The following is a 13499-nucleotide window of genomic DNA, read 5'->3' as shown; positions in this document are numbered from 1 at the left end:
AACCCTTTAACAAATCATATTCCATTACTAGGATTTGAATGTGCCAATGATAGTCTCGCCCAAACAGTCACGGATCAGAGACTACACGGATAATGACACATGAAGAAACCACTCATGCATGGTTAGACAACCCAGTCTAAAAATTAGACGCCCCGGGTTGTAATCCGCTACCTACACACCCTGCACTGTAAATGCAATCTTGACTGTGGGCATCTTTTCCCGCTGTGACTGCGGATGTGAATGACAAATCAGGAAACAGTTCCTTCCGGTAAAGCCGGGATTTCTGACACCAGTTTTCAGTATATATATTCATGTCTTCTTATCATGGTGGAGGCGTGAAGGGCTTTTGACAGACTCTTCCAGACACCGTTACACGTGATGCATTTTTGAAGGGGGAGGTGGGGTAGCCTTGTGGTAAAGCGGTCGCTCGTCATGCCAAATACCCGGGTTCGATTCCCCATAATTTATTAAGTCCATTTCCGGTGTCCCCCGCCTTGATATTCTTGGCATATTTCTAAAAGCGGTGTAAAACCACACACACGCACTCACTTACGATAACTGTTTTTTGTTAATTTTAGTTTGGGGTTTTGTTTGCTCTCCAACGCCGCACGGAGCACGATTCCAGCTATGTGATTGCTGCCTGTAAATAATCGAGACTAGACAATCCAGTGATCGATACTGTAAGCAACAATCCGCGCCGTCGGGCTACGAGCCTGACCACCCGATCCCTTTGGTCGGCCTTACGAGTAGCATAGGTTGTATATTCAAACTCGGAATACCCAAGGGGTCAGCAATTTAATACAGACAGCGTGGAGGAACATATGGATGTTTGCCATGTATTTTTCGCGATAATTGTTGACTATGTTTACGTTTTGATTTTATAAAGAAACACAGTCTAGCTGTTTCCTCATCACAGAAATAACACACTCAGCTGTGAAAGCACAAGGTGACGGCTTTTGTCAAATGAATGATCGCGGTTAGTTAACCTGGAGTGAAGTTGTTTGTTGCTGGTAAATGACGGCTATATGACGGCGATCTGTAATAGCCGAGTCTGAACCAGACAATCCGGTGGTTTTATATCATGAGCATCGATCAACGCATTTAGGATAAGAGAACATGCACCACCAGCGAGCCTGACCACCCGATAGCATTCGTCGCTGCCTTAAACTAGAATTTAGCACCAGATCGAGGGTAATGAGCCCCCTTTAATGAAGAAGCAGCACAACAATGGGCAGCGGACACCACAGACAGGCAGCACCGTGCTGCAGTCATTGGGGGAGTCGAACCTTGCTCCTACGTCACGGCCCATTTCTGGTGTCCCCCGGCGTGATATTGCTGGGATATTGCTAAAAGCGGCGTTAAACCATACTCACTCACTCACCTACGTCATGACCGGCGACACTTTATCACTAGGCCACCGCTCTGATATTGTGGGCTTATAAGAACACCAGACTGTGGTATGAGAACAGACTGAATGATTAGAGGAGGAGGTATGGTGATTCGTTTTCGTTGTGTCGATTTTATTGAAGGTTGTGACGCGGGAATTTGAATTTGTGCATCGGATTAAAACGTGATAAATATCTTTTAAGGTAGTAATAATTGACATAAATTATGTTGCCACGTGATAGTCCATCTGTGTTGTAAAAATAAACTGATATTATTCACTCCAAGAATTCCCCAACCCTCTACCGCAGCGCAACAGATCAAGGATAAGACACGAAAAAATATCCTCCGCCGTGCCACTTTGAAGCTGCAGTAAAATCCCCCTAATATCATCGATAAAGCTTATGCAATCAGTTTGCGGCGATCAATTGTCACTACTGATAAAACGAAGACGCTATTAGCATCAGCTAAAACGGTTTCAGTGACAGAGAGGTTCTCCAACCAAGAATGGGATGAAATATATTAATTCTTTGAGTATTAGGTTTCCATTCACGTCAGATAGTGTTTGAATCAATCCGCTAATATAAACTTGGTCGTGTCACCTGCTGATTCACATCCCTTGGGGAAAATGTGCAAATTTATTTGTTGGGGAATAGTTACAATTTCGATAGATTTCCCTCAGGCAATTTTTGTAGTGACGAGTGATTTGCAACTTTTTGCCTCGCTCCTGACGAAACTGGGTTTTTACTAGCCGTCTGTTTGTTATATGTTTGTGTCTGTTTGTTCTTGTTTTTCTCTAAGATATTTCTCTTTGATACAAAAGATGAAACCATGGATCTCTAATGGTGAATAATGTGTGTTCATGTACAAAAACCTCTCATCCCTCTTCACCTGTCTCTGTTCACGTGATTTGTTATCAAAATACAACACGAAAAAAGGAATGCGTCATTAAAGAGGCACTGTGCTCTTACAAATTGACAGTCCCAGTCATTTTTATTAAAGTGATTTAATATCGCTTTGTTTTGTCCATTACTTCCAATTTGGCAATGTTTATTATTCTAACAGATAGTGAGATGAGGTGAGGTGAAGATTAGTGCACTTATGTAGCGACGTGAATGCATCTCTGTGTGTTCGTGCGTGCGTGCGTGCGTGCGTGCGTGCGTGCGTGTGTGTTTCGGCATCTTATACTAGTCCAAACTAATGCCAGTGGTATAGTGCTAGCCCCACGAAGATAGCATGCCCCGGTTTGAAATAGATACCCCACTCAGACACAGTACACTGACTCCGAGTCGACCAGTCCTTGTTTTTGCCCCTTTATGCAGAGTGACGGGCAGGTTAACAACAAGTACCATCTTTTGACGCAGCTGCTATCGAACTATCGACCTTCCGTTCTCTCTAACAGTTTGTGTCAACCTATTTATATAGAGACAATGTCCCAGTTTCACTGGAGGTACAAGTTACAAAAACGTCACGACTAAGGGGTACTGACAAATTGGCAACAGATCGTGAAGTGCAATCTCACTTATATTTTTTTTTTTGTCGTTTTTTTTAATTTCGTTGATGGGATGAATACGGGAGCCTTTCAGGGCCATTTTTTTATATTACTTTCTTGAAATTTCAAGATACTAAGGTGCAATTTCAAGTTATTATCTTGATTTTCCAAGATGACTATCTTGCAATTTCAACTTAGTATCTTGAAATTTCAACTTATTATCTTGAAATTCCAAGATCATTTAATTTATCTTGAAATTATAACTTACATATCTTAAAATTTCAAATTAGCATCATGAAAGTTCAAGATGATTATCTTGAAATTTCAACTTAGTATGTATCTTGAAATTTCAAGAATTTGATTTTTAAAAAGTGGCCCTAAAAGGCTCCCGTAGATGGGGGTTGTTTGGCAAAATTGAAATACAATCAGAAAATCAGAAAAATAAATCAATATTGATAATGTACTTTAGAAGTTAAAATATTTACATAGTACGACTTGATAACTTGTATCTAATGGTAAATAATTTCTACTTCATTTCTATAAACAGAATAATGATAACGTATTATTGTGACATTATTAAGCACTTACAACCTATGTCTGGATATTGTCTATGTGTGAATTAGTGACATTGCCTGTGTGAAATCTGGATACACATTAACTGTTAAATTGATACGCATGGTACAACTTGGGGCAGGAAACAGAGTAGTAGTACTTTTTAAAGACCTGATTAAATACCTACCTTCCTTGCCCCCGCTTACCGTTTACGGATATTGAGGTAAAGATGTGATGAGTTATTGAAAATATTTCATTGAACAGATTAACAAAAACATTTAAATTAAATTCCAGAATTCCAAGTTTCACAACGAGATCTAAGCTTAATGATATATATCTACGTCTGAGATCGCTTTCTGAAGTGGCCCCAATGGCGTGAATGAAGTGCGCTTAACGCCGCTTTGAACGGTATTCAGTTATATGACGGCATGTCAGCTTGATGTAGGAGGAGGTCTGAAGCGACGCAGATCAAAGAGGTTTACCTCTCTGATGAAACAGTGGATATGGTCAGGATCAATCGTTTAACGCCGCTTAAAGTAGTTTCTAGTTATACAGCGTCTCAGCTTAATGTGGGAGGAAAGCCCGAAGTGATGCAGGTCTCAGACGTTTACCACTTTAGTGAAACCCACGTGCGAGGTTGTGGAGCTGACAAACCTTGAACATAATTAGGGAGACCTGGGATTTGAACCCACGATCATACAAGTAGGTTTCTGTCGTGCCCAAGGGGCGTAACTCTGCACAGCGAATTGCGGCGCCTTATTGACAACTGGGCATCCGTGCCCCATCAATTGTACAAACGAGAGTTTCAAATGTTGTGGTGTCGTAACAGCGCCCACAGCATACGGTTGAACTTTAAGGAGGGAGTTGGGGGTGGGGAGGGGGAGATATGTTCATGAATTCTCCAAAGCAGTAAATATTATTAACAGAGGGCAGTTACCAAATGTTGATAACAGCTCTCTTTGAAATAGTATGAGGGAATATAACTCCTGGCGATGAAAAGGTTCAGGAAGCCATAAAACGTAATGCATCGCTAATTAGTACATGTTGTTCTTCGTTTGAGTTTCATTCCCATATATGTAAAGTAGTCAAAGATACCCCTCGCAGCTGGAAACTAAGACCAGTTTGAACACGACTTCCGGTTTAATCTCCTTTGTATCAGATTTCCTTTGCGTTCATCATGAATATAACTTAGTGAAGTTGCCCACTCTGGAATGGAATTCAGATCCAAAGGGGAAATCTTATCATTTTTTCCTGTCCTATGCCCCCCTTTAATGTCAACTTAAAAGACAACAGCTATAAGACTCACCGACACAAGAAGACATCTGTACCATCATAGGCGGATCCTGTTTGAAGCTACCTCAACAGTTTCAAAGACAATCAGGTGAACTAAACGTAAATAATAACAACACTAATACTAATTCATCTGTTGGTAATATTTTCCACAAAGTTACACTGAACTCGAATAGCAAAATCATAAAGTATACTCCCTCCCCTTTTTCAAAGTTGTTTCCGCACTGTTTGCATTTGACAGTCCGTTTCAAGGGTGGGGGCACGGGTGGCCCAGTCGTCTAATGCGCCGCGATTCGCTGTGCAGAGTTGCGTCCCTTGGGCACACCAGAAACCTATGATTGTGGGTTCGAATCACGGTTCGCTCCGATTATGTTTCTTGGTTTGTCAGCACCATACCCGTGCTCGTGGGTTTCACCGAAGTGGTAATCGTCTGAGACCTACATCAAATCGGGCTTTACCAACCACATTAAGCTTTCACGCCGCGAAAAACTTAAATACTGTTAAAATCGGCGTTAAACCCAAGTTACTCACTCACTCACTCACTCACTCACTCACTCACTATTTCAAGGTTTGGATGCATGCACCTAAGGATTCTTCTGTACTCGTTTAACTCTCGGAGGCAATGGACGGAATCCGGTACACAATCATGTATCATGTGCAGTTCCTAGATATCTTGTCTGGTTGTCTTGTTAAGTTGACATTACCTTATTCAGCTAAACCTAGTTAATCAGGACCTCTTCCGGACGATTACTGATGGGAGCGTCTATATTTAACCAAACTAACATTGTTACGTACCAATAATTCGTTAATCCAGAAAGTATTTAATCCTGACTATATCACATGCAATGGCTCCGTCTGGATGAACGAAGTAACACTGTCCACAGTGTTGATCTGATGCAGATGATGATGGCAAGGTATCAGCACACCAGGGTTTGCTAATCTTGTTTTACACTACAGTCTGAAGTTTGGAAGTTGAGTACTAGCACATTTTGATCACAGTCAGGGGCTGGCGAGACTGTTTGGAGCTGCATGGTAAGAATGTATTGATTCACAAACATTAAGGTGATACTGAGTTAACGACATTTGAGGCTACTGTAACACATCGGGCGGCTTGCTGGAGAACAGAGAGTAAGGGGGCTTATGCGCCAACTCTAGCAGTATTCGGGGATACTTGGAATGAGTTCACAAATTAACCCTTGCAAGAAGTCAAACTCGAATCTGTTGTAGGACAGGCGAACGCACCCACCATCGATCTAACCTACCACTGCGTAAGGAGAAAGGAAGGTATCTGTAAATGAAAGGGACAACTAAAATATAAAAAAAAGTCGTTTTAATCAAGAAGAAAAGGAAAGAACTTGAGGGCACACGTAAAAAGAAGTAATTACTCAAAGTTGTGTCATTACCCTTTCGGCTAAAATGCCTAGAAGTCAATACTTGTCATGATCAGAAGATAAACGAGTCGAAAATCTGCACAGAGATAGGCACCATTTGGAGGAAAACCCATGATACTATTGAACATCACAGTTCATCACAATTTGAAGGTTTTTTTCAATGTCATGACACCGAAGAAATAGGAAAACGTGTGGTTAGTGTAGTCTTTGAAGTAGAGAGTAGTAGCGACATAAACCTCCACGTCTACATCTAAGACAATCTCTACTGACACATTAATTACGTCCTCTGCTACACCTATGTCATTATTTCTTCATACACAGTATGAAGTTGGTGTCCTTCGACTTAATATTACTGTTTGTTTGTTTGTTGTGTAACGCCACACTCAGCAATATTCCAGCTATATGGCGGTCATATTTCTGTAACAGGTAGGTGGCAATTAACGGGATAAGGGTGCATGTCATCGTATCCTTATTGCGTAGATCGACGCACATTGCACATTCAAACGGTTAAACACCCAAAACTGTTACACACATCCAAATCCAATACCTAAGTATACAATCGTCCATCACATTCATTACAACAGATGAGTGAGATTAACGCCGCTTTTATCAGCATTTCAGGGTACGTCAGTTTAATGTGGGAGAGAAACAACGAAGGTCGTAAACGTTAACTTTGAAATCGACAACACAGCCAGCTGTTCCTGTGTGCTAAGGGACCCACCTCTGCACAGTGTGTTGCCCCAATTTATGGTGCGTATATGAACATTACTTGTTAGTCTCCCTAGATCAACTTTACTCATTAATCTACATAGATCAACGGTACTTCTCGGTCATGACTTCATTTCATAAAGATAGCCCAGACTGATCAATATAACCAATGTCCTCTCAAAGTGCACTTGAACCCCCTAAGGAAACATTGGCTTAGTAAACTGCTTTATTTAACCTTTTTAAACTTAAGATAATATAATTAAACACGACGAGCAGTATTTGTATTCGTATTTCAGTCAGAATAAGAAAGGGAACGTGATAGGATAATTTGACTATAGTACCTTGTCTTTAAAATTTGTCTTGGAATGAGGTACAGGATCAAGCTCCTATTAAGATGAGGCGTGTTACTGCATGAATCTTGCGTTGAGAAAGGTCTTGGTCTCAATGGTAAAATGCTTTGTATTTTCATGAAGAGGCTGACTCAGGACACCTTCGTCTTCCTTTATGGTGCTAAACCTTTCTCACAGAGGAAGGCTTCTGTACGATTTTCATAGATCTAGAAAAAGGCTGTTATATCATCCTCACATTGGTTGGATGCAAAGATACTATTCTCACAGAAGTAGGTTGTCACATCATTCTCCCAGTGGTATCTTCTATTATCAGTCCCACAAAGACAGGCTCCTGTACTACTGTCACAGAGTAAGACTGCTTTACCTTTCTCACAGAGGTAGGGTGTTGTATTACTGTTACAGGGTGAGACAGCTATACCTTTCTCGCAGAGGTAGGTCGTTGTATTAATGTCACTGAGTGGGACCGCCAAAATACCCTTCTCACAGAGGGAGGTTGTTGTATTACTGTCACAGAGTGGGACTGCCGTAATACCCTTCTCACAGAGGTAGGTTGTCGTATTACTGTCACAGAGTGAGACTGCTATACCTTTCTCACAGAGTAAGCTGTTGTGTTACTGTCACAGAGTGAGACGGCTATACCTTTCTCACAGAGGTAGGCTGTTGATTTACTGTCACAGAGTGAGACTGCTATAATACCCTTCTCACAGAGGTTAGCTGTTGTATTCCTGTTACAGAGTGAGACTGCTATACCATTCTCGCAGAGGTAGGCTGTTGTATTAATGTCACAGGGTGAGACTGCTATACCTTTCTCACAGAGGGAGGTTGTTGTATTACTGTCACAGAGTGGGACTGCTATAATACCATTCTCACAGAGGGAGGTTGTATTACTGACACAGAGTGAAACTACTATACCATTCTCACAGAGGTAGGTTGTTGTATTAATGTCACTGAGTTGGACTGCTATAATACCCTTCTCACAGAGGGAGGTTGTTGTATTACTGTCACAGAGTGGGACTGCTATAATACCATTCTCACAGAGGTAGGTTGTCGTATTACTGTCACAGAGTGGGACTGCTATAATACCATTCTCACAGAGGGAGGTTGTATTACTGACACAGAGTGAAACTACTATACCATTCTCACAGAGGTAGGTTGTTGTATTAATGTCACTGAGTTGGACTGCTATAATACCCTTCTCACAGAGGGAGGTTGTTGTATTACTGTCACAGAGTGGGACTGCTATAATACCATTCTCACAGAGGTAGGTTGTCGTATTACTGTCACAGAGTGGGACTGCTATAATACCATTCTCACAGAGGGAGGTTGTATTACTGACACAGAGTGAAACTACTATACCATTCTCACAGAGGTAGGTTGTTGTATTAATGTCACTGAGTTGGACTGCTATAATACCCTTCTCACAGAGGGAGGTTGTTGTATTACTGTCACAGAGTGGGACTGCTATAATACCCTTCTCACAGAGGGAGGTTGTTGTATTACTGTCACAGAGTGGGACTGCTATAATACCCTTCTCACAGAGGGAGGTTGTATTACTGACACAGAGTGAAACTACTATACCATTCTCACAGAGGTAGGTTGTTGTATTAATGTCACTGAGTTGGACTGCTATAATACCCTTCTCACAGAGGGAGATTGTTGTATTACTGTCACAGAGTGGGACTGCTATAATACCATTCTCACAGAGGTAGGTTGTCGTATTACTGTCACAGAGTGGGACTGCTATAATACCATTCTCACAGAGGGAGGTTGTATTACTGACACAGAGTGAAACTACTATACCATTCTCACAGAGGGAGGTTGTTGTATTAATGTCACTGAGTGGGACTGCTATAATACCCTTCTCACAGAGGGAGGTTGTTGTATTAATGTCACTGAGTGGGACTGCTATAATACCCTTCTCACAGAGGGAGGTTGTATTACTGACACAGAGTGAAACTACTATACCATTCTCACAGAGGTAGGTTGTTGTATTAATGTCACTGAGTGGGACTGCTATAATACCCTTCTCACAGAGGGAGGTTGTCGTATTACTGTCACAGAGTGAAACTACTATACCATTCTCACAGAGGTAGGTTGTTGTATTACTGTCACAGAGTGGGACTGCTATAATACCCTTCTCACAGAGGGAGGTTGTATTACTGACACAGAGTGAAACTACTATACCCTTCTCACAGAGGGAGGTTGTATAACTGTCACAGAGTGAGACTGCTGTGCCATTCTCACAGAGGTAGGCCGTTGTATAACTGTCACAGAGTGAGACTGATAAACCTTTCTCACAGAGGTAGGTTGTTTTATGTGTCCCATAGTGCGGAGCTGATTATGATTCATGTTGGTTAATTTCCTAAGTAGACAAACGGCTATAGCTAACCAGGAGAGAGTCCCGGGAGAGTGGTGCCCAACGCTGTTGATAATGTGAGGAATGATGTGAACGTTTCCTATAACAACCACAAGCGCCGAAATCAATATCAAAATTTTGGGAGTTCTATGGTTGAACATGGCCATGCTTCTGAGGTCTTTGGGGGTCATCATTTCCGGGGTTTACTGTAGATGTCAGCTTCAACAAATATAACACAGATACAGCTGTATCAAATGCTTTACATCCGTCATATAGTCAAGGTGAACATTTCAACGGGCATTTGCTGATACAGGTGTTTCTCCAGAGTAGCATCACTTTGTGTTGTTTGATCAGTGTAACACTCACACAGATAAGGGCATAGGGAATTCATCATGGCAACAACACTGTCATAACATCAGCATATTTTACACGAGGTAGACGGTTATTAAGACCTCAGATATTTGAAGAAGTTTAACCACTCCCGCACTTGTACTACATAGGAACCTCGTTAATCCACATTACCGGTCTTACCCGGTCACTTTACGTTCCACTGTATTGACAGTCTCGACACATGGGGGTCCAGTCGGCAAAAGCGACGAAGTTGGTTGTACAGAGAGTTGCGATCATTAGGCGTGCCAGAAACCTATGACCGTGGGTTCGAATCTAATATTTGCCCTAAAACTGTTTCTAGTTTTCTCAGCACCATTTTTTTCACCAAAGTGGTAGTCACCTATGACCTCCAGTCTCCCGGAGGTGAAGGAGTTAACTGACTATAAAACTTAAGTTTCCACCCTTGTCGAACTAGGCTGGAATTTGATGGCCCGATCGCAGCGCGATCAGTGTCTATTACGAGTTATATCCCTTCTATGTCCCTGCTCCTGACCAATCAGATTCAACCTCTCATATCATATGCATTTGCATCAAACAAAATGGCGGCGCCAAGTCAAGACGGTCTAATCAATAATCAAAATGTATATTGTAATAAGACGGGTCTTACCTCACTAAGTGCATCAAATTACTTGCGCATATTAATAAAAATCATGAAAAGTTATGTCGACGCCCAGTTGACGGTACACATGTTTTGCAAATCCTGCAATCGGCTCGGCATTTGCAATGCTATTTACGAAACAGATGTCCATTTCGTGACGCGATTTGTGATTAGACCAAGCATAGACTAGTTAGTCAAGCCAAAATACAACACAGAAATGCCAACCTAGTTGGGCAAGGGTTGAAACTGGACTTTTATAGTCAGTTACCTCCCTTGCCGCGGGAAAATGATGATCAAGGGACGATTATTTAAACCCGTCGCCATTTAGGCTGGAATATTGCTGAGTGCGGCGTTGAAGAAACAAAGACGTATGTTTAATATAAAGTCAAAAGACACACACACACACATCACACACAGCCACCACCTGCCAAATGCATACAGCCCCCCCCCCCCCTGCCATACCCCCCTCCCCCCCCCCAACCCCAACCCCACCCCACCCCCTCGCGGGAGCAGTGGACCCTGTTACCGCCACGTGGCCCCTGACGTCAGCGTCGAGTTCCTTCACATTTTGTGATTTATCATTATCTTCACTTATCCATCAAGTGGACAGGAAACACTTTATACCACTGCTGTAGGGCCATCTATCTTAAGGGTAGGTCGACTGAAGCACAAGAAGATAACGGCATTTAATACTTAATAGTCTTTTGATGATACGCGGAATGTGATCGCGTCAAGGATTTCACATCAAATATTTGTTTCCAAACACATTTAAGTTGTGTAAGTAATAAATACTTATATTCGAACATACACATTGAATAACATCTGCACTTTTATTTTACCCTGAGTAGGCTAAGTTTGATCAACATTTCCGTAAATAATGTTGTTTTCGGGTTTTACGGGATTTTAAATATACTACTAACTACTTAAAGACAACTACTATGGTATATGAAAAATTCGTGTGGCCCTTTACCTATTTGAGTAGTATACACGATATGGTCTACTTATTATAACTTAACGTACAACGTTACTGCTTAAAAGTACAAGTATGATTTATGTAAATGACACAATGTTGTTAACACTTTGCCCAGGGATGAGAATTTCTTATTAATAAAACATGTATGGTACTCATATTAATAAATATTGAAATATTTTTCTGTTGAGTTCTTGACTATCAGATACTGTAAAACATTAGCTTGTCCGTGATGTGGTAGATTTGTCAGTTGTAGGTGACTTCTTGTATATAAATATTCATCGGTCGTAAAACAAACCACATTCCGTTGTATGGTGTGTAACACTGATACGGTTAATATTAAGTAGTCGACAGCTCGTGCTCCTGCTTGTCAGTGACGTAAGCTGTTTACGTCATCCATTTCACCCGTCGAGATGTTCCACGCAGCTGCTGCTGCTACTTCCGGTTATACATGTCGTTGACGATTCGGGAGGACAATTATGCGTAAATCGTTTAAGAAGCTGACGTAGTTGTGACGTCAACGAAAACCACGCGTCCATGACGAATTCTTCTGTGACTTACAAATAATCATAAATTGTCTTTTATTATTTTGCAAATATTTCAAATTGTTTTATTGGTTAATGGTCCTCTTTAAAAAGGTGTTAATGTCTACACCGTTTTCAAGCTATATGAAAACCGATATACCCATTGTGTCCTATACATTAATGTCATGTACATTTTATGAGAAGGACCAGAGCAGTCAAGGGGCTTACACTTGTTTCGTTGTGTTGATTTAAAGGACGTCATGACTTTAGCAACAGGACCATACTTTCACGTGAACCATATAACAGAGGGTTTTATTGTGAATACTAAACCTGAGATACAATTGAGTGAGTGAGTGAGTATGGTTTTACGCCGCTTTTAGCAATATTCCAGCAATATCACGGCGGGGGACACCAGAATTGGGCTTCACACAATGTAACCATGTCGGGAATCGAACCCGGGTCTTCGACGTGACAAGCGAACGCTTTAACCACCAGGCTACCCGGCCGCCCCTTATGGGGATTAGAACAGTTCCGAACAGTCTTGTGCGCAAGTGTTGTTTTACCACGAGATCGTGGAGCTCTCCCGGCCAGTGTGTAATCTATATTTAACGTATGTTTCATCATCTCGCTATTCCAAATGTTTATACCGACCTAACAGCTATCCATAACCATCTGACGTGCGAAATGTTTGAGTGTGAGTGAAAGGGTTTTAATGCCACTTAAATCATTTAAGTTATATCGAGGCGTGTCAGCTTGATGACGGAGGAAATCACAAAGTGATGCCAATCTTAGAAGTTCACCACTTTGGTTAAAACACACACGAGCATTAGCGTGGTGTTATCAAACCTAGAAACATGATCAGGGCGAATCGGGATTCGAACCCTCGAACATAGGTTTCTAAGATATTGTAAAGCAGGTTATTTAATAAGCATCGACCTTAAACTCAGCTCACTGAAAAACGTGTACGGACTATGTATCTTTTGTAGTGAGAGAGTGAGTGAGTGATTGGTTTTACACTGCTATGTACCGTATGTCAGTTAGATCACGGCGTGGCATCTTGACGAAGGGGAGAGTGAATGAGTGATTGGTTTTACACTGCTATGTACCGTATGCCAGTTAGATCAGGGCGTGGCATCTTGACGAAGGGGAGAGTGAGTGAGTGAGTGATTGGTTTTACACTGCTATGTACTGTATGCCAGTTATATCACGGCGTGGCATCTTGATGAAGGGGAGAGTGAATGAGTGATTGGTTTTACACTGCTATGTACCGTATGCCAGTTATATCACGGCGTGGCATCTTGACGAAGGAGAGAGTGAGTGAGTGATTGGTTTAACACTGCTATGTACCATATGCCAGTTATATCACGGCGTGGCATCTTGATGAAGGAGAGAGTGAGTGAGTGATTGATTTTACACTGCTATGTACCGTCTGCCATTTATATCACGGCGTGGCATCTTGACGAAGGAGAGAGTGAGTGAGTGATTGGAGTTACAC

The 13499-nt window shown here is 41.7% G+C and overlaps 1 protein-coding gene across 1 annotated transcript; it reads right to left on the bottom strand.

Moving 5' to 3' along the window:
• Nucleotides 1-7746: 7746 nt before the first annotated feature.
• On the bottom strand, nucleotides 7747-10149 carry LOC125371963 (keratin-associated protein 10-6-like). Its single transcript, XM_048380716.1, has 2 exons — nucleotides 10067-10149; nucleotides 7747-9430 (listed from the first exon to the last, which is right to left on the bottom strand). Exons 1-2 carry the CDS (start codon nucleotides 10147-10149, stop codon nucleotides 7747-7749), a joined length of 1767 nt encoding a protein of 588 aa, XP_048236673.1.
• Nucleotides 10150-13499: the final 3350 nt, after the last annotated feature.

This window comes from Haliotis rufescens, unplaced genomic scaffold (assembly GCF_023055435.1).
Source record: "Haliotis rufescens isolate VD_foot unplaced genomic scaffold, xgHalRufe1.0.p SCAF_1, whole genome shotgun sequence".
Lineage (NCBI taxonomy): Eukaryota > Metazoa > Mollusca > Gastropoda > Lepetellida > Haliotidae > Haliotis > Haliotis rufescens.
This window is presented reverse-complemented; position numbering and strand designations above follow the sequence as displayed.